We start from the raw sequence: 26436 nt of genomic DNA on the forward strand, positions 1-26436 counted from the left end.
GGTCTACCAGGCAGGCGACCTCACTAGTGCTGATCAGGTGACTCCTGATTGATTGGTGTAGGATTTCATTTCTGGGAGAGTGAAAATTAATTGTCTCGATTTGGTGACATGGGGCTTAGCAAAATTGACTCCATGTTGGGCCTGTTGTCTTGTTTTTAGCAGAAGAGACCACCTGGTCCTCGTTTCCATCCTCTGTCCATCCTGGCATCCTTCCACACTGCCCTCTGGTCCTTGGTGGTCCAGCCACACCGACGGCCTACTCATCCCCGGGCCTGTCTAGTCCTCAGTTGTTGGTCCAAGAGACACAGGTATTTTTAGAAGCTCTCTGGGGGATTCCAATGTGCAGAGAAGTTTGGGAACCATTGGCCTACACGAAAATGCTCAAAACACATATATACTGAATACACTGACGAAGTTCGTGTCTGTCTGCTACTCATGAGGAATTGCCTAAATTGAATAAATGATTTAGCTCTCTGCCTACACTTAAACACATTTGTTTTTTTTAAAAAAATATTTATTTATTTGGCTGTCCCGGGTCTTAGATGTGGCACGCGGGATCTAGTTCCCTGACTAGGGATCGAACCCAGGGCCCCTGCCTTGGGAGCGTGGAGTCTTAACCACTGGACCACCAGGGCAGTCCCTAAAAACATTTGGGTTTTCATCTGTGTTTACAACAGTGCTTTGCAGGTAGATATAAGAAATGATAAACTCATGTGCCTGGAAGTGATTAATTCATTCAGTTCTTGAATGTTAGAGCTGGAAAGACCCTAAGAAATCTACTCTAACCCTCTCGTTTTGCAGAGAAGGAAACTGAGGCTCAGAGAGGTGAAGTGACTTGTTCTAGGTCACACAGGAAACCAGTGGCAGAGCCAGGGCTAGAATGCTTAGATATCAAGCCAGTACTCTGTCACCCCAATACTACGGACTGTATTTTTCTCTAGCTCGTGTGTCAAAACCAACATTTAAGTAACTGATTTGTCTTTTTTTTTTTTTTTTATCAGTCAACATTTTCTGCTGGCCTGGAAAAAACAATGGGCTGGCAGTGACCTGGGTTCCAAACCTTGGTTTTATTATCTATTTCTGTGACTCTGGGCAAGTCACTTCACTTTATACACCTCCGTTTTCTTGTCTTTAATAGAGAAATGATAATATCATTATAGCATTTTAGAATTGGAAGGAAGCTTAGATATCAACTATTCCAAACTTTTCATTGTATAGATGAGGATGATGCAGCCTAGAGAAGATCTGGCATATTTCCAAGGTCACCCAGCAAATTAGTTATTAGGACCAGAACCCACTCTCCTTCCACTATGCCTCACCTGTCTCTAGTCCTATCTGAAAGAGAAAACGAAGGTGATTGTGCTTTGATGAGTTAAACGGTGATATAAACAAAGGGTGCTATTGTCCTTCCTAATAATCACGATAACCTAATTTCTCTACTATTTAGAAAAGCAAGGCTTAAGTTCGGCCCTTAGGGCTACGTGGGACCAAAGGTGTGGAAGACACAAGCAAATCCCCAGCCTGTTTCTGAGAAGTCACTTTCTTCCAAGCAACCATCTTATCAGCCCTTCGAGAGAGGAGCGAACGTAGCTTGTTGTCAGTTATTAGAACTATTACCATTACAATTATATGGCAGGTTGTGGTTATGTTTCTGATACTCAAAGAACATTGAGAATGACTATGTGGGGATCTCAGTCAACCAACGGCAGGGCTTCCAACCAACGCACCTTTTGCCTTTTTACCTGGACACACCTTGCAGCACTTTCCACCTATTTTTTGAGGATACTTGCAGGGGTATCGACTGGGGCAGTGGATTTTCTTGCACTCTTGCTTGGTGACATTACAGGTGCACAGCACACACTCCACAATGCCAAATGCCCGGAGGTTTGGGTGCCAGGACTCGCCGTGGGAATAGGTCTTTCCATTGGAAACACACACTGGAAGAGAACACAGGACTGGGAATTAAAGGCTAGGGAGCGGAAATGGGCCCCGGTGCTCAGAGCCCAAGCCCTGAACCCCTTAAGACATCAAGCATCCTTTGTTCTTGTTGTGCCCGTGGAGGTGTGTTTACAGAGCAGCCTCTGTAACCGAAAAACAGCCTGTGCCTTGCTCTCCTGTCAGCAACTATTCAGGATCTTCAGCAGAGGCCCCACAAGGGCCTGACACATAGTAGGCCATCAAATAGTATGTTTTAAATGGAGGAATGAATGGATGCATGAAAGCAGAGTGCTAGCTGTCCAGGGTGTCTGAGAAGGAACCTCTGCTAGAATGTAGTGTTCAGACCTGTAGTTCCATAGAGGATTGGGACGGCCCAAGTGGATGTGCTTCTAGGCATGAAAATCTCCCAGGAAGGTTTGCTGTCCACGGAGACTAGTTGCAAAAACTACTGGTCTTCTCAAAGGGCCAAGTTTTTCCAGATTCTGAAGCAAATCCATTCAGAATGTCAAATGCTATGAGAATGTGATCTGCTAACACAGATGGGTACGGAGCTCAATGGTGCTGGCTTACTCTCTGGAGTGGGAAGGAAGGTGCTGAGACAAGACTGAGAAGGAAAGGACCCACCCCTCCCGGGTAAGTGGTGAAAGGTAGCCTTTTACGCCTCTAATCTTCTGGCAATGTCCTGTATCCTCATAGTAGCTGCAGAGATTTGGCTACAGCGAATCACTGACTGCTCTAGAGATACCCTTTGGTGGTCTCACATTTGCTGAGTGGAAGAGAAGTCACCGGCTCCATGTTTTCAGGGGGAGGGGTGCGGTTTGCAAGAGCAAGCATCTGGGCTGCAGGCTGAGGGGCCTATGAAGGGAAGGAGTCACAGGAACATCCTTCAGTGCAAACCAACCAAAACCTATCCGGCTTTGACTGTAAGGCACGGAGCTAAGCTCCAGTATAAGACCTGCACAGAGCCGCAAATAGGGAGGTCTGAGAATGAGTTCTCTCTTTTTTGAAAGTGCTGAGACATTCTGGAGATCTCCAGCCATGACGGGGACTGGGTGTGTTTCTCATTATTCCCATCACCTCATCATGCCCAGGGAGACCTGTCGGCATCCCAATCAACAACATCTCTAGGGTGGGTTGTATCACTTAAGGCGGGGCGAGGGTGGGAGGAGTAGCTCCGCTTGGGGCGTTTCTTAGGAACTGACTGATTTGGCTGCAAGACAATGGCCTCAGAAGGATGAATCATTGGGCTATTTCTCTCATCAAATCCACTGGGTCACATTAGGAAATATGGACGATGTCGGCTGCCTTTTCCTGTCCTCTGCAAGAGCTGCTAGAGTACTAGGCCCTCTAACAGGTCAATCCACGTAAAGATTTCCAAGAACCTAAGCCAGAGAAGCTCCTAATCGTACAGTGAGATAGAATAGGGGCTTGAAATCTAAACTGTTGATGGAATCACAGGACAAGATGGACCAGATGTGTTGTTCTCTCTCCCGCCAAGCCCTCTTCTCTCTCCTCCCCAGACAGTGACACACCCTTCTAGACAACGAGATCGTGTGGGGGCAGACTCTGCTTCAAGAAAGTTTAGGCTGGACTCAAGAATGGTGGGGTCCTGCTGCTTCTCCTCTTGAACTCTAGCAAGGGACAAAGTAGATGTATCACAGAAGAACACATTGTTAGCAGGAGGGCTAAGGAGCGGGGCAGGCAGGGCCCCCAGGGTTATATAGCCAGGTCCCCTGTCCCCTAGACATTTGGACTAAGGGAATAATCCAGACTGGGTAAGAGCCTACACTCTGAAGTGCAATAGGGTGAGATCAGCTCTCTAGGGGGAAACACAGCCTTCTCCCCACCAACAAATTCTCAAGATGATTTCGACCATCCAGCTGGGGCGCTGGGAGTCGGAGATCGGGACAAGTGACTCTCCAGTGAACTATAACAGAGAAAGGTCAGGAGAGAACAGCTGCATTCGAATCAATGGGGTCAATGAATAAATGAAAACCAGCTGGGGCTTTTGTAGGACATGGAGAAATCAAGGGATGAGCCTCTGCCCTGAAAATGAAGAGGCCTGTGGAAATTATGGGATTTAGGATTTTCAAAGACCATTTCCCCACACGTTTTTTAAGGCTTTAAAATACTTTCAGAGCAAATGGAATCTATTGAAGGCAATTTAGGATTGAAAACCAAACTGCATCTTTACCTAACTCCTCCTCCTCATTTCATAAATTCATATCAGAATGCCTTGGAATTTCAAAATAATAAATTTCAAATCAAACCCAGATCAATAGTAAATATTTCCAATTCTTCTAATACCTCACCATTTTTTATTAAGAGTTTTATTTTGAATGTTCTTTTTTTAAGCCTGTTAGTTTCAAAAGGAATTTAATTTTTTTATCTGTAATCTGAAATTTACATCTAACTAGTAACAGATGTGATCAACTGGCTTTGGCCTGACCAGCTTTGTTGAGATTTATAGTAGGAGTTCTTTGTAACGGATTGTTTTTCACCCATGTTATTCAATCATTTGGTTTAATAATTTATTACTTTTAACCCATTCAGAGAACTGCCTTTGATTTGTTTTTCCTTTAAAGGAAACAAAACATGTTTGTGGTTTCATAAAAAGGAACCAGCTGAGCTTTTGCTCTGAAGAGCTGGTTGACAGGATGCCTAAAGGAGTAAGAAGCAGTCAATTGTTTGATCGAATTTCTCCTCCCCCCACCACCCCCGACCCCCGCTACTGGCCGGGAGGCGGCGGGGGTGGGGTGCACGCGGTGGCTGGAGAACTCTGTGCAGGAAGGAACGGGCCGTGGACGTGCTTGGCCGAGTGGGTGCTCAGCCAGGAGGTTTCTGGATTTCTCACTGGATTACTCACTTCTAAGCATAATCTCCTCCTATGAATTAGAATCTCGGAGTGGGAAGCCTGGAATAAGCGCCTTTAACAAGAGCGCCAGGAGAAGCTGGGGCAATGAGGGGTGAGAATTGCTATCTCTACGGTTCAGATGAGAGCTTAAGAGGCGTTTAAAGCCGACTACCTCTGAATATTGGGTGTCCTGCTGGAAAACAAACCGCCTTTCGTTCTGTTAAAGCCCCAGCAAACTTTCCCGAATGACCTTCAACCCCCAGAGGCAACGGAGAAAATGCTGGAGGGTGCATCAGGTTCACTGCTTTCTCACCTTCGGTCCTTAATAAGGACAGATACTCCTGAAATATAAACTATGGTCTTTGGACTGTATTTAGGAAAGTCCTAACAGTCCACACTCGCTTGGTAGACCGGATGCTGAGCGATCCACATGGGAATGTCTGATATGTATGGGAGAAAGGGCCCTTTCCCAGCTCTCCAAAGACCAGGGCTGCTGAAGCCCCGACAGGGTGCAGTACCAAAGAAGCACGTCCCTTACCCTGGCCATGCTTGTGTTTGTTATTGATGACGATCTGCACGATGGTTCCTGACGCTTGCTGCGAATCCATGAGCGCTCCCCGGTGACTTCTGGCTCCGGGAAAGCGGGGCAGACCTCCAGCCTGTCGGCTTGGTGGGGGATCATAGTGCGAGCGGTGGTAAGAATGTCTCTGTGAAATGACAAAGGACAAATTCAGCCCCCCCGAATCTACCAATGAGAAGACTGAGACGGACTTAGCTACCTTAGAAGCTGTTTGATCGTTTTTAGTGACGAGCTCTGATCTTAACTGCATGTCCACCAAAACCAACAGAGAAACTGGGATGTGGCGGAAGAACAGCGCTGGCAGCATGCTGAGATTTCTCTCTCTTCTGGCAGGAGACTGGACTAGATTCACAGACAAGCTCCTGAGGGAGAAAAATAGCCCAAAAGGGTGAAGTATCTTTCCTGCTCCCAAGAATCTCACCTTCAGGTTTAAGAATTTACACAGTCACCTGCAAGGCAAGGCAGAGTGTGATAGAGGCCACAGAAGAAGGATAAAATGCTGTGCAAATTAGGACGAGACAGAGAGCTTCTAGTTGGGGAGGGTTTGTGACCTGGGCCATGAAGCATGAGTAGACTTTTTACAGGCAGACTTGGTGAGGAATATTCCAGGCAGAGATTTCCAAGTTGAGAAGGTGTAGCAGAGAACATAGAGTCCATAAAAGGGAACAGCCGAAGGATAACATTCCAAAAGTGGGTTAGAGCCAGATCATGGAGGACTTGCAATGACAGGCTAAGAGGCGAGGACTTTATTTGGTAGGCAACAGAGGTGAGGGTGTAGAAGCCTTTCAGGGATTTATTTTTTTTAAGTATGTAAAAAAATCAGAACTGTGTTTCAAAAGCATTGAGCCCTGACAATGTGTACGGTGAACCGGATAGGAGGAAGAGGTGGGAGGCGAGTCTGGTCTGGATAACAGATACTGAGACTCCAAACGCAGGCAACGGCATGAGGGCACAGAGCAGGGCACAGATACCCCAGACGTTTTATAGACAGAAGAATGGACTGTGCAGGATGGCACTAGAATGTCAGCTCCACAGAGGTGAGGACTTTTGTTGTGTTCACTGCTGTAACTCCAGTGCCTAGAACAGTGCCCAGCATCTAGAAGGTGCTCATCAAAGCCTTGTTGAATGGACGAAGGAAAGCTGCGGTGCCTCATGAAAGTTTAGAGTCTTGTAGTACAGACAACCCCATCATTGCTCTTTCAGCAAGGGTTCAAGACACACGATGAGCCCACTATTCTGCTACCCACCCCTCGCCCAGGAGATGAAGTAGAATGGGGTTAGAGGAGGATGGAACGGATGAAGAATAGAACCTCAAGGCTTAAAGCCCAATAACACTGTGTGTTAGGGGTAAGGGAAGGGGGTGGGTCCCACGAAAGAAGCTTTTGCAGGCAATTACAAAGGAATATCCTTATATTCAGTGATAGAAATAGCAAGGAACATTGAGAAGGTAGTTATGGGATCCCCTGACCCCACCATCCCCTAAAACATTTATTTGAGTTATGTTCCATAGACACACATGTCGCAAACTTAGCTTTGGGAATTATCATTACTCTCCTGGTTAGGGGGCGGGGAGGCATGGGTGAGAGAAGGCGAGAGCGAACAGGAGCTGAAGTAAGAGAAAGAGAACATTATCCTATATCTAAGGAGAGCCTATGCTGGTGCATTGCTATAAAAACTCACACAAACAAGAGTTTGCACCAATTTATTATCGTGCGCACAGACAGGATTCTCAGTGCAAATATTTTTCATTCCCACGATGGCTCATGTGTCTCTTTCTGCCACAGTCACTCACATTCCACAAAGGCCATTACAGATTGTTCTGTCCTTTCTGGAGTTTGGCAAAGTTTTGCCAAAGGAACCCAGAGAGGACAGTTCAGCTGGTGGGTGTCCTACTGATGCTGGAAGGAGGGGGTTCGACGGGGCTAGAATTTGAAAGGGAAGGTAGCTGACCCAGGATAAGCTGCGAGTACAAGGAGTTCTCTGATTCATGAGGGTGAACACGAATTGAAAAGCTGTTCTTCGGTACCGGGGACTCTGATCCTGGACATATGATAAGGGGAGAAAAATGATTCAAGACACACAAAAAAGGAACACAGGGCTTTTGATCAGAGGCCAACCCAGCCCTCCCCAAACCTCATCTAAGTCTTTTATTTTACAGACAGAGAAACTGAGGCCAAGAAGAAAAGGGGTTTTATTTGGGGTGAGAGTGATAGTTGAGCTTTTGGAGACGGCAGGAGAGTGGGAGAGCGGGAAAGGAGAGAGGAAGAGGACGACGTGGGAGAGATCACATCTGCTTAAGCTCAGGGATCCCCAAACATTTGCTTAAAAGCTGCTCCGAAGAAAAATCCTCTCCCATATAGAAGTCTGCTACAGTGTTCACAAGCACACACGCCACTGGTCGCCATCTCGGCTGCACACAGAATCACCTGGGGAGCCGTAAAAACGCTAACCCCACCCCAGGGATTCCGATGGAATTGGTCTGGGGTAAGGCCTGGGCATCAGGATTTTTATATACGCCTCAGGGGACCCTAATTTGAAGCCAAGGTTGAGAATAACTGACATAAAGGATCTTCTGTTTCAGCCCCAGGGTTGGGATGGTGGTGTGTGATTTTGACTTAGGAGTAATGGCTCTTTCAGAGTCGCTCCCCTGAACGGCCAGGGGCCGTTCTGACCTTGGAACTTAGAGCCAAGGAGAAAAAGGCATTAACGCCTTGGAGTTGTAAGTGAAATTGGAGCTTATCTTTAAAACCAGCTGTGAATAGGCTGTTTGAGAGAGCAGGTCAAAACCAGTTAGGTAGAAGCGATCACATGTCTAGGCTTTGTTTTCTTCTGCTCAATATTCTGGTATTATTTGATTTACTGACTTGAAGGACTGACAAATATCTCGGGCTTCTGACATGGCTGTTACACAGTTCTTTCCTGGTGTTGGAAAATCTCCGCCATTGAAGAAGTTACCCAGGAGTTTCTTCTTTACTTGTTCTAAGGTCTAAGATATAAGGGTTTTATCGGCAGAAACAGGAAAACATGAAAGTTTAGAAATGGCCTCAGAAGTGCCTTCCTCGTTTGATCCTACGCTACAGTTCTGCAAGATGTTACCATTGGGGGAAACTGGGTAAAGGGTGCATGCCATCTCTCTGTGTTCTCTCTTACAATTGCAAGTGAATCTACATTTACTCACAAAATTAAAAGTTTAATTTAGAAAATGTCTTCAGAATTCATTCGAATCCACACAGCCATGAGCACATTACACCTTAGTCATGAGTAACCTAGGACTATCCCTGTCTGGGAGATACTCAGGCCAGTTTCCTATCCAGAGCATTGTTCTGAAAATGTGAATGAGACATGGATTTTTATGTGTTTCATATTGTTTCTATGCCAAATTCTTTCACTTTTCTAATGGTAAATCTCTGAGTAATCTATTGGGGGCAAAATCGGAGTTTGGCTATTGTCCAGAACAAAATTATGCTTGCTTTCATGTTTTGGCTTTCCATCCTGTGCCTATTTCTTTCTCCTCACATTCCTCCCCCCCACCCCACCCCACCCCCGCACACTTCCCCCGATGGTACAGGGACCAGTTCATATGAAGTTATGATCTGGGAATCAAACAGAAACCATTTCAGGTTTTTACAAAGTAGTCATCATTAAACCACTGGTTCTCCTTTTTGTGCACTTCGTAAAACTTGGTTAAAATGATGGTTTTGAGCCCACTTGGCAAAATAAACCAATCAGCTGTGTTTCTGTTGACCCGAGGTTGTGATGGTTCCCTAGGAATAGGAACAGTCTACTGAAAGGGACACTCTACTGAATCAGAAATGTGTTTGTTTTTTTCTCCCATGTGGAAAGTTGGGCCTGCAAATGCTTTTCGGAAGGGATTCTCCTACCTTCTAATAAGTTGGAAGAATTTCTCTCTGATTTGGGACAAAGTCCTATGCATTAACATTAAGGAAAAGCCCCCCCCCCACCCCCGCCTTTGCAACACACACACATACATTTCACTCTACCTTCCACGCCCGTTCATTCAACACATATTTATTGGGTGCCAACTATGTGCCAGGTACATACTTTTCTGTTACTACAGATGCTATTTATTATTTAAATCATATCCCGCAATATCTATCCCTTGTAGAACAAAGGAAAATATTTATTTATAATAAAGTGGAACCATCTGGACATTTTGGCCTACCAGGCGCAAATGTTCATTTCTAAAGATAAGTCTTGAACTGCTTTGAAAATCTATAACTCTTTCAAGGCCCTGCCTTCTATATCTGACCTCTTTTGCTACGGGAAGTATCAGATTAAGTCCAGCCCTATGACCAGCAGTTCAGGAAGAACAACGAGGCTGAAAGACAATGATGGAGGTGGGGACAGCATGAGACAAAGTCAAGAAGAAAGACTAATTAATGGCATTACCAGCAAGACCACTGAGGGGCCATAGTGCTTAGTGTTGGGGGCTGAGGCACCCAGCTTAAGGTGACTGAGACCTAACTTTGGCTTAGAATGGCATCTGGTTGACAGCTACTAATTTAGCCACTCTCGACTTCCTACCATGATTAAAAAAAAAAGAATTGGGGCTGAGGAAATTCACAACACAGAACAGGGAGACTGACATCATCTCCCATCAGGATCTGGAAGGAATCTCACTTAGTATAAAGCAGATACACTGCTGGATGGAGAAAGTCTTTCCTCGGGGTCTATGTTAACCCACAAACTGGGAAGCCCACGCTCTCTTGCAGGAGTGCTGCTTTTTTGAGATATCCAGAGTATTATTCTCCACTCCATTCACAAATCCTTCTCCATTCATTTGGAAACAAGAATGTCTAGAAAAGAATATGACTAGACAATAAAACAAATACAAATCCTTTCATCTCCTTGCTGAGGGTGTTGGCAAGCTGGGGGCATGCAGGTCAGAAGTGGCATATGTGATGGCCTTAGCCACACTGTGATGTTGGTATTGATCATTTTATTAGGTCCGGATCAACACCTTCTTCCATACCCTCATGATTCTTGGACCTGACCTATAATTCCATAGACTCTTGCCCTAATATCCAATGTTTGTTGAGAACTAATTTCCAGGGTTTTAAAAATCATTTAAATTTGATTTATTACAAAACTAATTCATGCTCATTGAAAAATATCAAATAATACATAAGATACAAAATTAAAAATCAAACGTTACCTTTCCTCCTGCCCACTTGCACCCCTCTGAGAGTATCACAATTAATATATTGGTATGTGACCTTCTAGATCTTTTCATATGCATTTACTCACATGCACACACAATTTTTACATAAGGAAATGACAGTATAAATTGTATCCTGCACCTTGTTTTGTTTACATACTATATCTTGGCGATCCCTCCACTTTACTACATTTTGACGTACCACATTCTTTTTAACAAATGTATGGTGTCCTATAGATTGGGTGTGTTTAACCAAACCCCTATAGATAGCATTTAGGTTGTCTCCATTTGTCTTGCTTTTATGAAAATAATTCTACGTTGAATGCTCTGTATGCTTCTTTTGTATGAGGGTATGATGAATACCCATTTATTTGCAACGAATGCCTTGGTACATTTTGTACTTCTTGTACACTCTTTTTATTGGATGAAAGATTCTTTAAATTCTATAGTGTTTTACCATTTTCAAAAGTTTCACACTCATGATTTCATACAGTCCCATATGGACTCATATAAAGTCCCTTAATGTGATAGATCCTTTGAACCGGAACATCTTCTTTTTCTGATTTTTAGAGGTTTGAAGTGTTGCTCTATGTAGACATATATTTCTTGGAGGGATTCTCTTTTGTTAATTACTTCAAAATAAAAAGGAATAAGAGACGCTACTACTATACATAAAGAGATGCCCACTCATAAGCCTTATTCTGAGATTAGCACCAAGAAGAGAAATGAGAAGATGTTGCAGGTTGAGAAAGGGAATCTGGCTGCTACCTTTCCTTTCTTCCAGCTGTACGACTGAGAGCCTAAGGCTTAGAGGAGGTTTCTATGGACATGTCCAAGGTACCTGTGCCCAAAGGATGGGCTGACCTACCTTACGATCCCACAGAAGGTCCTCACTGTTGAGGCTGGGGGTGGTGACTTGCCTTCCTTACAGAAGACAAAGATTTGGCAAGTCATCCCGAAAGGGTACCAACTTCTAATCTAGATGAAGGGTGCCTAAGGGCTGGGCTATGATTTCTTCATGTTCATGTCCTGGCCCCAGTTACCAATTATACAATGCACTTAAATGGTTCCAGGTTGGTGATGATGGCATTCACACTTCTGAGGAAAGGGAAGAAAAATGGTGTCAGAGGTGGGCCCTTTTATGGCATTGCTGGGACAGTACCCATGGAGGGAGGGAAGTCTGGCCTGATGCTGTGAAGTATTGAATTATTTGAGCTATTCACACTTACTGCTTCTCTGTTGGCAGGTTGCCTGAAGATATCACCATCAGAATGTTCCCACGACAATTCTCCATCCCCTGTTTATTAAAAAGAAATAAAGAATTATAATACATAGAAGGGGAAAATATTAACCTGTGACCCAGTTAACATTTTGGGTTCTATGATCCCAAGGTTCTTTACATATTTTAGCTGTTGTGGCTGTCCTTCAAACAGCAATGTTGAAAGATTTCTCCCTGGGTGTGCCTCATTTTTCAAGACAACTCCGAAGAAAGTTGCCACTTTCTAAAACAGACCATCCAGCAATTTTACACAGAATTTGGAAAATAAAAGGGAAAATAATCACTTTCCACTGTAATATAGCCATCATTGTCACATTTGCTTATTTTATTCTGAAGATAGTTAAGTCTTTTACAGGTCATATTCAACTTGTGTTTAAACTACCCTTCAAAAGTGAGAGTTTTGAGGATTTAGTCTGTCATGGTTTGTTAAATTCACCATTATGCCTCTGAGAAGTTATGACTTGATCTGAAAGTTAAGGTAAAACTTGCTGTGGCTAAAGTGTTTACATAACCCATATCTTCTATTTTTGTCTGAGACACCTTTCTCTGGGTCTCCACAGCCCACTTTGTGAACAGCGAATCCCTATCGTTGCTGTCTTCCAGACTAACTGCTTTTGGGGGAAGATTTTACTTTCAGCCTTGAGAAAAGCAAACTCACAACAGATATGGACATTCCTCAGCTGATTAAAGATAAAAAATAAGAGGATAATCTCCAAAAATACTGCCTTGTATCATCTATGACCAAACAAGCAGATGGGAAGAGCTCGGTCTTAGAGATATTTGCACCACTCTAAATGAGTACTATTGTGTGTGTGTGTGTGTGTGTGTACCTGGTTGAGGATAACCCAATATCTGTTCAACCATATATTTCATGGGATAACGCGGAATACAAAAATGTATAAACATGAAGAATTTTCTATTCTAATTCATCTCCCAAGCTTTCAAAACCTAACTCTAACTAGTAATGTGTTACTGGTTCAAGTACTGTTACTGGTTTAGGGCTGGAAAAAGACCTCAAGATTAATTTGATACCAATATTATCATCGGGTAGTGACATAAAACATAGCATGGCTTTAACCTCCATGATTCAAAGATCATCTTATGGAAAAAAATTATGAATTTTGAAGATTTAACTATGATTGCTACATTCATCTTCCTAAAACACCACTTTGATTATATAATCGTATCATTTCCTGATCAAACAAAACCCTCAGTGGGTCCCCATCTAAGACTATCTATTATCAGCCCCCACCTCATCTTTACTGAGCACCTACCTCCGACCCAACTCTCTTAGCTACTCTACAATGGGAACCCTTTGACCTCTTTACTCTTCATTGAAACTGTGGCCCCCATTCTTGGTTCCATGTTTTTGCTCATGTTATTTTTCTTCTGAAATTACTTTCCCAGCTCCCACACTCTGTAGCTCCTGTATGACTATAAAAACCATGAAGGTTTTCCTCCTCTACAAAGTCTTCCTCAAGTTCTCTCACATATTTCTGATTGCCTCAAGGATTTAGCATTCTGTAGCCTTAGAGATGTACAGGACTTCAGGCATAATTTTGTCCAACTGTTCCATGTAACAGGTGGAGAAACCAAGGCTCAGAGAGAGCAAGGAGCCATTTACTCACATAGCGAGTTGATGAGAGCTTACAACCCAAATCTCAGATTTCCTGGTTCCCAAATAAGTATGTCTATTCTATAAGAGCAGAGTTTATTATTTGTGTTATTAATGGCTGTATCACCATGATCTATAACGGTGCCTGACACATAATAGTCACTCAATAAATACTCATCAAATGATAGATTTGGGAGGCCTTCTCTTATCACCTATCTAAAATTTCAAATCCCCTCTGATACTTCTTATCCCCCCTCTTTGCTTTTTGATCTTAGGACTCAACAGTATCTTACAGTTTATATATTTTATTTCTTGTCTTCTTTCTCCCACTAAAATTCTCCTATGAGAACGAGGATTTTTGTCTATCATGTTCACTGATGTAACCCGCAGCACCTAGAACAGTGCTGGGCACATAGTACTTATTCAAAATTTCTTGAATGAATGAATACTTAAACAGTTTACAATATTTTCTTCTGTTAAATGTTTCTTGAGCCTGCCTTGTCTCCCGAAAGAGACTGTAAATCCCTTGAAACCAAGGACCATGTCTTAGACCTCCCTCTGTGTCACCTACATCACTGGTTCTCAAAGTGTGGTCTCTGGACCAGCAACATCAGCATAAATTGGGAACTTGTTAGACATGCAAAATTTTGGACCCCACCCCATACCTAGTAAGTCAGAAACTCTGGGGTGGGGGGTCAGTGATCTGGGTACACATCAGGTACTCAGTATATGTACTGAGTTGAACTTCAGTAAAAAATACAGAATTAAGTACTTAGCCAATAGCATACTTGCCTCTTCCTGGTTATTCCATGTCTGAGTAAAGATGGTAGACAAAGATTACACTCAGACTATCTGGAAACCCTGACTAACTTTGTAAGAGTGAAGATGCTTTCACCTTTGTTTATGTCAAAAAATAATGCCCAAGTCATAATGGCCATCATTAAAAAGTCCACAAATACTAAATGTTGGAGAGGGTGTGGAGAAAAGGGAACCCTCTTACGCTGTTGATGGGGATGTAAATTGGTGTAGCCACTATGAAGAACAGTATGGAGGTTCCTCAAAAAGCTAAAAATAGAGTTGCCATATGACCCAGCAATCCCACTTCTGGGTATATACCCAGACAAAACTATGATTCGAAAAGACACATGCACCCCAATGTTCACAGCAGGACTATTTACAATAGCCAAGACACGGAAACAAACTAAATGTCCATCAACAGATGAATGGATAAAAATGATGTGGTACATATATACAATGGAATATTACTCAGCCATAATAAAGAAGGAAATTTGCAGCAACATGGATGGACCTAGAGATTATCATACTAAGTGAAGTAAGTCAGAAAGAGAAGTCTAGACAACTACCATATGATATCACTTATATGTGGAACCTAAAATACAACACGAAACAGAAACAGACTCACAGACACAGAGAACAGACTTGTGGTTGCCAAGAGGGAGGTGAGGTGGGGGAGGGAAAGATTGGGAGTTTGGGATTAGCAGATGCAAAACAGTATACACAGGATGGATAAACAACAAGATCCTACTGTATAGCACAGGGAACCATATTCAATATTCTGTGATAAACCATAATGGAAAGGAGTATGAAAAAGAATATATATATATATATATATATAACTGAGCTGCTTTGCTGCACAGCAGAAATTAACACAACATTGTAAATCAACTATACTTCAACAAAATTTTTTTAAAAGAAAATAATAATGCCCCAAAGTCAGTTAACACACATTGAACACTTCTTGGGTGGAAAACCTGATACTAAGGCAGAAGGAGAAGAGAAATCAGGGCTGGACCCTTGCCCTCAAGACATTTACAACCTGTTTGGAGGGACAGGAAATCAATATAGAAAAGAGCCTAAAAAACACACGCACAGAGTAGCAACTGGAAACACAAATGGAATATACGTGCTTAGGAGATATTGAATGTGTGGAGTGAGCAGTCAGATGTAATCGTGGAAAGCATCCCCAAAGAACTGTTAAGTCATGTTTTTAGAAGTAGATACTGCAGGGTATAAACAGTCGTATGGGCAGAAGGTATTGCCAACTGGAGGGAAAGGCATTTGCAAAGGACCAGAGCTTTGGAAATAGCAAGTCACACAGTGGACACAGCAAGCAAGGTGTGGCTTGAGTGGAAACTTCAGAAGTGAAACAAGAGAAAGGGGGCTGGTGGAGAGATAGAAAGGAAAGGAAGGAGGGTGGGAGGGAGCAAGGGAGGGGGACGGGTTGTTGAGATAACAGGGTGGTAAATAATTCCTGTGTGGACTTCGAAAAGAGGCTGAAGAATTCATATTTGATCCCGTTACCAATTTTTAGGTAGAGGTGCATATGGTATAAATGATATTTGTGGAAGCTTATCCCGGCAAGGGAGTGCTGACTGGTTGGGGAGTAATTGGAATCTGGGAGGCCAACCAGGAAGCTATTGTAGTAACATGTGATAGGCCATGAGAATCTAGATGGAGAAGAAGGGGTGAATCACACTACTGCAGATAACAAGAAAATGATAAGACCCTGACGGAATATTTGATAAAGGAGGAGGAAGGCAAAGGAGAAAGTATAAAATGACTCTAGGGTTGCAATCTGGAGAGCTGGGGAATGGCGCTGCCCTCGACAGTGACTGAGTGGGTATGGACTTGGATTTACTTGTTCCGTTTTAGCTGGCAGTGATGGGTCTAAGCTATGTCCTGAGCCAAATGAAAATATGGGACCAGAGAGAAGATTTGAAACCAGAAAAGATTTGCCAGCAAAATGGCAAAACAAAATGTAAACGCTATAGTGTGTGGTTTCAAGCCTAAGCAAAGTAGCCGAAAGAGAACAAATAACAAAAGAAAAATGAGACAATAGCTCTCCTCATGAAATGCCCTTTTTAAATGCAGATTTAATGATTGGTATTGACATGAAATGTTTATTCAGCATGACCTTCTAAGAAGCTCAATTTATTGCATTTAGACCCTAGAGTCTTAAAAGGGCTTTTAAAGAGTATCTTTAAATACTTAATAGTCCAGACAGAATCTTAAAGCAATACAGAAGCATACAGTCCCTGTTAAATAAGCAGAGAGGCAAGATAGCAAAGCAACGAGGCAAGTCAGTTACTGCACAGACTATTAAATACCCTGTAATACAAGTTCAGATGAATGTGTCATAACCACCTAAGCACTTGCAGACAGTTATGTGTACCTAAATTTGAACTATTTCACTTCATCAAAAACTACTGGAGCCATTACTTCCGTGTGCGTGTGTGTGTGTGTGTGTGTGTGTGTGTGTGTGTGTGTGTGTATTCTCTCAGTATTTTCATTGCCTTTGAGCTTCCAAAGTCTTCAAAATGGCATTCTCTAAGCTTGCATGTTCTATAAGTAGCCACTAAAGGTTTCAACATTTTAGTTATTTTATACATGAACCATAGTTAAACTTGAATTATCTTCTCAGATGTTCACATTAGTGGTTCTTTAGGCTGGGGCAGGGTCTATCTGGAGAGCTGAAAATAGGTTGGTCCGTTTACAATCTTATACCTTATACCTTAGATATTATAACTTAGATATACATACATAAAATACATAAAAGAAAAAAGTAGGCACCAAAGCCCTACAAAAAACCTGTATCTGTGCTTTTTTTCCTGATTCACTGGACAAATTATTTTGAGTGAGAGGAAGCCTCTTTTTTCAGCCAAGTCATTAAAAAAAAAGAAAAAAGAAAAACAATGATTCTAATGGAGACAGATGGATTCTAGCTAATTCCGAGAAGCAACAAGATGTAATTTTAACCAATTTTTAAAACCAAAATGAAAAACAACTCTAGTGTACTGTATGTCAAACAATATTCATTTAACCTTAAAAGCCACATGTGTTGTTTATTCAAACCTCAATTATACTCTGAGTGGTACCCTATGGAGATAGAATGGCTTGGCTTTCTGGTAATGGGAGAAATGGAGAACAAGTATTTGAAAAATGGTCAAGAGCTAGGCTAAAATTCAGACTGTTTATAACTCCCATTGCTCCCATTAATCTCTGGTTGGCCGGAGCAGGTCACAGAAGTAAACCCTGTTCTCTCAAGAAGACTAAGTGTACAATGAGATTATGAGATACCATGAAGATCAACCTCAGACAGCAAAACTACGCCAGCGTGTGGCCACTTCTGAACCACATACAACATCATAAATAGGGTGCCCATAGGTCCTGATTTATCTGGGACAGCCCAGTTTTATGCCCGTTTCTCTGACAGGCATAATTATTAAGATTGCCTCTCTCACTTTCAAAAGTGTCTCGGTTTGGACAATAAATTATATGGTTACTCTAATCATAAGGCAGGTAGAAATTTTAAATGAATCTCCGAGACAGGGGGAAGTGATCTCCGTGACAAGGGAAACTGATCTCTGTATTTTCAGAGGAACAAGTTGAAATCAGCAGAATCAAGGCAAATGGTTAAGGGTTTTTGAGGAAAAGTGGGAGAGGGCAGAGAGGAAGAAACTGATGGTGAAGTCTCCACCTACTACTTGCCAGGTTCCCTGGTGGGCCACTTTACAGCCAGTACTCAATACCCAAGCTGGAGACGAAAGAGGGGATGGAAGCAGATGGCTCTGGGGAGGCTTCCATCAAATATCTACTTCTACAAATTCTGTGGAGAGGGATCAAGCATGCTGAAATTTGAGGGAAGCTTTAAAGAACACTGGTATAAGGATTCGGCATTGGTAGACGTGTGAGCTCCCAATAATGATATATAGTATTGAAGATGCCCTCCAGTGTCTCATAAAGTGGACAGTCAATTTTTTTAGAAAATACCTTGTTGTCAAATAAATCACTTTATTGCCTGGGCTGCCAATACAAGCTCTTAGCATTTTAAACAAAATATCTGCTTGAGAAATACTAAGACACAGACAAGGGAGGTGGGGGGACTCCTGCCCACAGTGGCAAGCCAAATCCAAAGAAGAGTACTAAAGTATCTAGAAAAATCAGAAATGTGTGTTTTTTGAAAAGTGCATTGTGAGAGTGCATATGTTTGCAGGAAGGCATCACGGGAGAGGAAATAAAGCCACTTAGCCAGTGCCCACGACCCACATTCTGCTCTTTCAATGGAGATGTGGTTAAACAGATCCAAGTTCATGGTTAGAAATGGGGTCTTTGCGTCCCAGAGTGGTCCCAATGAATCTGCTGGAAGTGTTGCATATCTGGCCCCTGGGAGCACAGTCATCACAAAGTCTGCTCCTCCCGGTAGCCTCAGAGTTAAGAGTGCCGGAGGTTGCTTCACATCCCCAAGCTGAGAGGCATCATAGTAATAACGGCGAAGAAAACAGCCTGGAGCCAGACTGCGTGGGTCCAAATCCTGGCTCTGCCCCTTCTCACCTGTGTGGCTCTGGGCAAGTGAATGAACCTGTCTGTGCCTCAGTTGATAAAATGGAGACAATAATACATATCCCATAGGGTTGTGAAGAGAAAATGAATTAGAGCTTAGAAGAGCGCCTGGTACACTGTTATGTCAGTGTTAGCTATTATTCCCCCTCCCTCTTCTTCCCATCCTTTCCCTCCACTTCTTCCTTCTTCTCAAGAGTAGCTTACAAAGGGGAAAACCCAACTTAAGGGACCCTCACAAGGGTACTATGCATTTAACAAAGGAAAGCGTCTGTATTAAACAAACAAGTGAAGCCTAGCAGAAAGAGGAAATTTATGCCCACACCTAGAAAAGGAATAATATCATTTCTAAAGTCAGGGTCCTGGAGATACCCAAATAATTAAAACGGTTGCAGAGATTCCTTCAGCTCATTCCTTCTAAACTAATGATTAGACTTCTCATCATTATGCTAGTCCTCTCCTCCTTTTCATCTTTATTTAGAAAAGGAGTTTGTGTTTTAATTAAACCCCTTTTTCTCTCTTGGCTTAAAGTGATGCTTGAGAGGACAGATATCTGCTTCTTTGGGAGGCAGTGCAATTTACATACTCATAAAGTGGAGTGGTAAGACTCCAAGTACCCAAATAAAGTACAGTCCTGTGCTACCACATTCATAAATGGAAAAGAGCAAGCGGGATGGAAAAGGGAAACTCAGTGATCCACCAATGCTTACTGTCTTGTCAACCCGGAAATGAAAAGCAGTCAGTTTAAGGTCCTTCCTCTTTCCACTTTGGCTTCCTGGCCCCATCCAAAGAGGACTGGACTACTTGGTGGGAGAAGGAGACGTGGGTCTGGTTTTAATAGCCAAAGCTAAGGGAAAAGTGGATGTAGCTATTCCAGCAATTTGCTTAAACCAACTGGATAGTTATATCAATTTTCCACTTTGCCTGCGCCATGGAGACCTGGACTTTGTAAGTTCTTACGGTTATAATGTAGATAATATTCAAATATGATTCCTCTGCCTATCACTCTTCTTTCTCTTTTTCCTCTGTTTATACTGTCAGTCAAGAAATCAGATTAATTTCCATAAATGTTGAAGTCTAATTTCATGAAAACTATTCTAATAAGAGTAATGGGCATACCCAGCGGTGTGTTTCTGGGCAGTCGTGGCATCTCTTGAAGTAGTTAGAAGGACAAGGCTGAAAGAAGAGTGGCTTTAACCACCCGTGAAGAAATAATTGCTCTGAAATGCTTCACTGGGAATTTCTTATTTTTATTGTAGAGCCAGACTCATACACACATGAAAAACCCTCCAACCCAGCAACAGGATGGGGCATTATTGACCTTGACAGGATATCCCAGATGGCCAGTTAAGAATCATCACTCTTAATTTGTTAAACTAGTATGAAAGTCAATGCTGTCCCATCCACCGTCTGAGGGGTTTTCTGTCCAAGAAGAAACATTCTAGACATAAAAGACATGCCAGGAAGGAACATGATGACCTCAGAGGGGTGGGAGTCCTGTGATAGTCAGCAAGCATGTGGAGGTGAATTCTGAGTGCAAGGGATGGAAAGAGAACAAAAACCACCTGAAAGTTTCCACAGAAGGAGAAAGCTTCCAGTTGCGGTTTAGAAGAAGAGGAGAGGTAGACAAGGATAGAAAATCCCTAAGATGGTCCCTAAGATGAACATGAATGACTCACTTTTGAAAAGGAATTACTAGTCGTAGTCAGACTCTTCTATAGCTATGAAAAGATTGGAGTGTTTCAATACATTTTGAAGTTTAGGTGACACATACAAAGTAGTGTTTCTCATTAGCAATGTTTCCTTCCTATCATTATGACCAGGAGATGGTAGTGTTTCTGTAGAAAATGTGGGCAAAACCAAAAAGAGCTCTAGACTGATATGTGAGGATCTATATTTGGAGTGTTATTTTCTCTAGTTTCCTGTGATTTTGAAAACTTTGAAAAATTTGGTAGATTTCTGTGATGTTAAAAAAATCAAATATCTCACATACCACTTCCCTCGAGATCTCTGGGTTCCAGCCAAGATGGCGTCTGAGGTGTAATTTTGCTGCTTTTTGGAAAGAGAAATCAAGAGTCTTACATAAAATGGCAGTTGTCTTGAACACTGACAAACTGCCTTTAAACAGTTGCTTCCAGTTTCAGTCACCTTGAAGGAGTTAGCAAAAATATCCCAATTTCATAAAAAGAGATGCAATTTTCATGCTGGGCTCACTGGAGATGTTTTGGAGAAATGGGCTTGGGATGAGTAAATTGTGAGGTCAGTTATTTCTCCTGCCTCCCTCCCTAGCCAGGACTGCACTTGGAGTGCTTGTCAAAAGCTTTTCATAACTGTGGCTCTCTTTCCTTTTAACAAATCCATCACAAGCTATATACTTAATACTATGCTAGGGGAAACAGAGGAAGAAGATGGTCCTTTCCTTATAGAGCTTCCCAGTTGAGGAGCCAAGATCCGTAAAACAGTGAACAGTACAAGAAATATTTTTAAATGCTGTATTCTACAATCAGACCAAGCCCTGAAAGTGGTCAAACAAGGAGACCAATGAGGACGAGAGTGATCAGGTAAGGCTATTTAGAGGAGATGCAATGTCAGCTGGGGTCTTGAAAGATGGGTAGGATCCTAATTGGTAGAAGAGAGGTGGGAAACTATGCCAAGCTTGTGGGGAGTAAGAGTCAAGAGAGGCACACAACAGGAGGTAGGATCAAGATGGCAGCAGAAGAAGATCCTGAACTCACCTCCCATGGGCATACCAAAATTACAGCTACTCACAGAGCAGCCATCTCTGAGAGTGACCTGAAGACTAGCAGAAAAGATTTCCCATAACTAAAGATATAAAGAAGGAACCACAACGAGACAGGTAAGGGGGTGGAGATTCTGTCTAGTTGGGACCCACGCTCCTGGCAAGGTGATCCATAGGTGGGAGGGATATAAACACAAATGTCCTACCCAAGGAGTGAGGGCTCCACATTGGACTCCCCAGCCCAGGGTTCCCACACCAGGAAGACGAGCACTCAAAACATCTGGTTTTGAAAACCAGTGGGGCTTACATTTAGGAGAGCTGGAGGGCTGAAGGAAACTGAGACTCTGCTCTTAAAGGGTGTGTGCAAAAATTCATTCACTCCAAGTACCAGCACAGAGGGAGCAATTTGAAAGGCACCTGGGTCAGACCAACTTGCTGATCTTGGAGAGCCTCCCAGAGGAGCAGAAGACAACTGGGACTCCCCTGGAGACACAGATGCTGGTGGTAGCCCTTACTGTAAGCTCATTCTACTGTGCTGATACTGGCACTGGCAGATACCATTTTGGAATCCTCCCTTTAGCCTCTTAGCGCTGGGGACCGCCCAACCCACCAGTGCACCCATAGCGGTTGTGAGCTACCAGGTTGCACAACCAGCCATGCCTGAGGCCTGCCCTACCCACCAGTGTACCTGCAGCATTAAACACCACCAGATTGCACAGCCAGCCTGGCCAGGGTCCAACCACGCCTACCAGCGCACCAGTAGCAGTTAGCTTTGCCACAACTGCATGTAGCCCATACAGGGGACACCCCTGGATCATCTGGCTCTGGAGACCAGAGAGAACCATGCTGTTGGGTCCCATAAGACATCTTTTACATAAGGTCATTTCTCCAAGATCAGGAGAAAGTCCCTACCTAATACATAGAAATAAACACAGATAATTAGGCAAAATGAGGAGACAAAGGAATATGTTTCAAACAAAAGAACAAGACAAAAACTCAGAAAAAGAGTTAAATAAAATAGAGATAAACAATCTACCTGATAAAGAGTTCAAGGTAATAATCATAAAGATGTGCACTGAACTTGGGAAAAGAATGGAAGAACGCAGTGAGAACTTCAACAAAGAGTTTTAAAATATTAAAAAAAAAAACTATCAGAGCTCAAAACTACTGTGACAAAGCAAGAGAGAGGCATGGACATATATACACTACCAAATGTAAGGTAGATAGCTAGTGGGAAGCAGCCACATAGCACAGGGAGATCAGCTTGGTGCTTTGTGACCACCTGGAGGGGTGGGATAGGGAGGGTGGGAGGGAGGGAGACACAAGAGGGAAGAGATATCGGAACATATGTATATGTATAACTGATTCACTTTGTTATAAAGCAGAAACTAACACACCATTGTAAAGCAATTATACCCCAATAAAGATGTTTAAAAAATACAATAACTGAAATGAAAAATATGCTAGAGGAAATCAAGGGTAAATTAGATGATACAAAAGGATCAGTGACCTGGAAGAAAGAGCAGTAGTAATCAACCTAGCAGAACAGAAAAAGAAAAAACAATTTTTGTAAATGAGGATAGTTTAAGAGACCTTTGTTACAGCTTTAAGTATACTAAAATTCACATTAGAGGGGTCCCAGAAGGAGAAGAGAGTGAGAAAGGGGCAGAAAACTTATTTGAAGACATAATGGCTGAAAACTTCCCTAACCTGGGGAAGGAAACAGATATCCAGGTCCAGGAATCACAGAGAATCTCAAAAATGATGAATCCAATGAGAGCTACACCAAGACATATCATAATTAAAATGGAAAAAGTTAAAGAGAAAATTTTAAAGGTAGCAAAAGAAAAACAACTAGTCACAAGGGAAAGTTATCAGCTGAATTTTTAGCAAAATTTGCAACCCAGAAGTGGGTGGCAAGATATATTTAAAGTGCTGAAAGGAAAAACTTTACCACCAAGAATACTCTTCCTGGCAAGGTTATCATTCAGAATTGAGAGATAAAGCATTTCCCAGACAAGCAAAAACTAAGAGTTCATCATCACTAAACTGGATTTACAAGAAATGTTAAAGAGTCTTCTTTAAGTGGAAAAGAAAAGGCCACAACTAGAAATAAGAAAATACATAAAAGAAAAAAAAATCTCACTGGTAAAAGCAAATATATAGTAAAGACAGTGGATCAGCCACTTAGAAAGCTAGTATGAAGGTTAAAAGACAAAAGTTATAAAATCAACTATAACTAAAATTAGTTAATGGATACACAAAGTAAAAAGATGTAAAATATGACATCAAGAACATAAAACATGGTGGGGACAGTAAAAATGTATTGCTTTTAGAATGCATTGAAACTTAAGTGACTATCAGCTTAAAACAATCTGCTGTATATCTAGATCAATATATAAACCTCATAGTAATGACAAACCAAAAACCTACAATAGATACACAAAAAATAAAGAAAAAGGAACCCAAACACCACACTAAAGAAAATCATCAAAGCACAAGGGAAGAGATTAAAAGAAGAAAGGAACAGAGAGAACTACAAAAACAACGAAAAAAACAATTAACAAAATGGCAATTAAGTACGTACCTATCGATAATTCCTTTAAATGTAAATGGTTTAAATGCTCCAATCAAAATACATAAGGTGTCTGAATGGATGAGAAAATAGAACTCATCTATATGCTTCCTATAAGAGACTCACTTCAAACCTAAAAACACATAGGCTGAAAGTGAAAGAATGGAAAAAAGATATTCCATCCAAATGGAAACAAAAAGAAAGCTGGGGTAGCAATACTCATATAAGATAAAATAGCCTTTAAAACCAAGACTGTAAAAAAAGACAGAAAAGGCATTACGTATTGATAAAGGGGTCAATCCAACAAGAGGATATAACACCCACCAATATTTATGCTCCCAACATAGGAGCACCTGAACATGTAAAACAAATGTTAACAGACAAAAAAGGGAGAAATTGACAGTAATACAATAATAGTAGAGGACTTTAACACCCAATTTACGTCAATGGATAGATCAACCAGACAGAAAATCAATAATGAAACACTAGTGTTAAATAACACTTTAGTCCAGATGCACCTAATAGATATATACAGAACGTTTTATCCCACACCAGCAGAATACACGCTATTTTCAAATGCGCATGGAACATTCTCCAAGAGTGATCACATGCTAGGACACAAAACAAGTCTCAATAAATTTAAGAGGACTGAAATCATACCAAGCATCTTTTCTGACTAAGAGGTATGAAACTAGAAATCAATTAGACAAAGAAAAGTGGAAAAAAACACGAACATGTCGAGGCTAGACAACATGCTACTAAACAAAGAAAATCAAAGAGGAAATTTAAAAATACCTTGAGACAAATGAAACTGACAACACAACTTTCCAAAGTCTATGGGACACTTCAAAAGAAGTTCTAAGAGGTAACTTTATAGTGATACAGGCCTACCTCAAGAAACAAGAAAAATGTCAAATAAACAATCTAACCTTACACCTAAAGGAACTAGAAAACGAGGAACAAAGCCCAAAATTAGTAGAAGGAACGAATAAAGATCAGAGTGGGAATAAATGAAATAGAGACTTAAAAAAATAATAGAAAAGACCAATGAAACTAAGAGCTGGTTCCTTGAAAAGATAAACAAAATTAATAAATCTCAGCCAGACTCATCAAGGAAAAAAAAGAGAGGGCCCAAATAAATAAAATAAGAAAGAAAGAGGCAATGTTACAATTGACACCACAGAAATACAAAAGATCGTAAGAGATTACTGCGAACAATTATATGCCAGCAAATTGGACAACCTAGAAAAAATGGATAAATTCCTAGAGACACAAATCTCCCAAGACTGAATCCGGAAGAAACGGAAAATCTGAACAGACCCATCACTAGCAGTGAAACTGAATCAGTAATCAAAAAACTCCCAACAAACAAAAGTCCAGGACCAGACAGTTTCACAGATGAATTCTACCAAACATGTAAAGAAGACTTAATACCTATCTTCCTCAAACTATTCCAAAAAACTGAAGAGGAAGGAACACTCCCAAATTCATTCTATGAGGCTAGCATTAACCTGACACCAAAACCAGACAAAGACACCACAAGAAAAGAAAATTACAGGTCAATATCCCTGAAGAGCATAGATACAAAAATCCTCAACAAAATACAAAATGCCCACTCTTGCCACTTTTATTCAACATAGTAATGGAAGTCCTAACCACAGCAATAAGACAAGAAAGGGAGACTAAAAACATCCAAATTGGAAGGGAAGAAGTAAAACTGTCACTATTTCCAGATGACATGATACTATAAATAGAAAACCTTAAAGACTCCACCCAGAAACTCTTAGAACTATGGCATTTTTCACAGAACTAGAAAAAATAATCCTAAAACTTGTATGGAACCACAAAAGACCCAGTATAACCAAAGCAATCTTGAGAAAGAAGAACAAAGCTGGAGGCACCACACTCCCAGACTTGAGACTATACTACAAAGCTATAAGTAATCAAAATAGTATGGTACTGGCACAAAAACAGACACATAGATCAATGGAAAAAATAAAGAGTGCAGAAATAAACCCACACTTATATGGGCAATTAGTTTATGACAAAGGAGCCAAGAATATACAGTGGGGAAAGACAGTCTCTTCAATAAATGATGTTGGGAAAACTGGACAGCTACATGCATGAGAATGAAACTGGATCACTTCCTTACACCATATACAAAAGTAAACTCAAAATATATTAAAGACTTAAATTAAGACCTGCTACCATAAAACTCTTAGAAGAAAACATAGGCAGTATGCTCTTTGACATCAGTCTTAGCAATATTTTTTGGATCAGGCAAGGGCAACAAAAGCAAAAATAAACAAATGGGACTA

The 26436-nt window shown here is 41.6% G+C and overlaps 1 protein-coding gene across 4 annotated transcripts in view; it reads right to left on the bottom strand.

The window, feature by feature from the left end:
• Positions 1–26436, bottom strand: part of CHRDL1 (chordin like 1) — a 115120-nt gene that overhangs the window by 12170 nt on the left and 76514 nt on the right. For 2 of the 4 annotated variants that reach the window (XM_079911090.1, XM_079911089.1), the window contains exons 7-9: positions 11781–11848; positions 5331–5499; positions 1743–1937 (exon numbers count right to left, since the gene is read on the bottom strand). In XM_079911090.1, the coding sequence (XP_079767216.1) occupies positions 1743–1937; positions 5331–5499; positions 11781–11848 (432 nt within the window). Of the gene's footprint in view, positions 1–1727; positions 1938–5330; positions 5500–11780; positions 11849–26436 lie in introns of all 4 variants that reach the window. The other 2 variants (XM_079911088.1, XM_079911087.1) reach the window with 1 other exon arrangement.

The sequence above is a fragment of the Stenella coeruleoalba genome, assembly GCF_951394435.1.
Source record: "Stenella coeruleoalba genome assembly, chromosome: X".
Taxonomy (NCBI): Eukaryota; Metazoa; Chordata; class Mammalia; order Artiodactyla; family Delphinidae; genus Stenella; species Stenella coeruleoalba.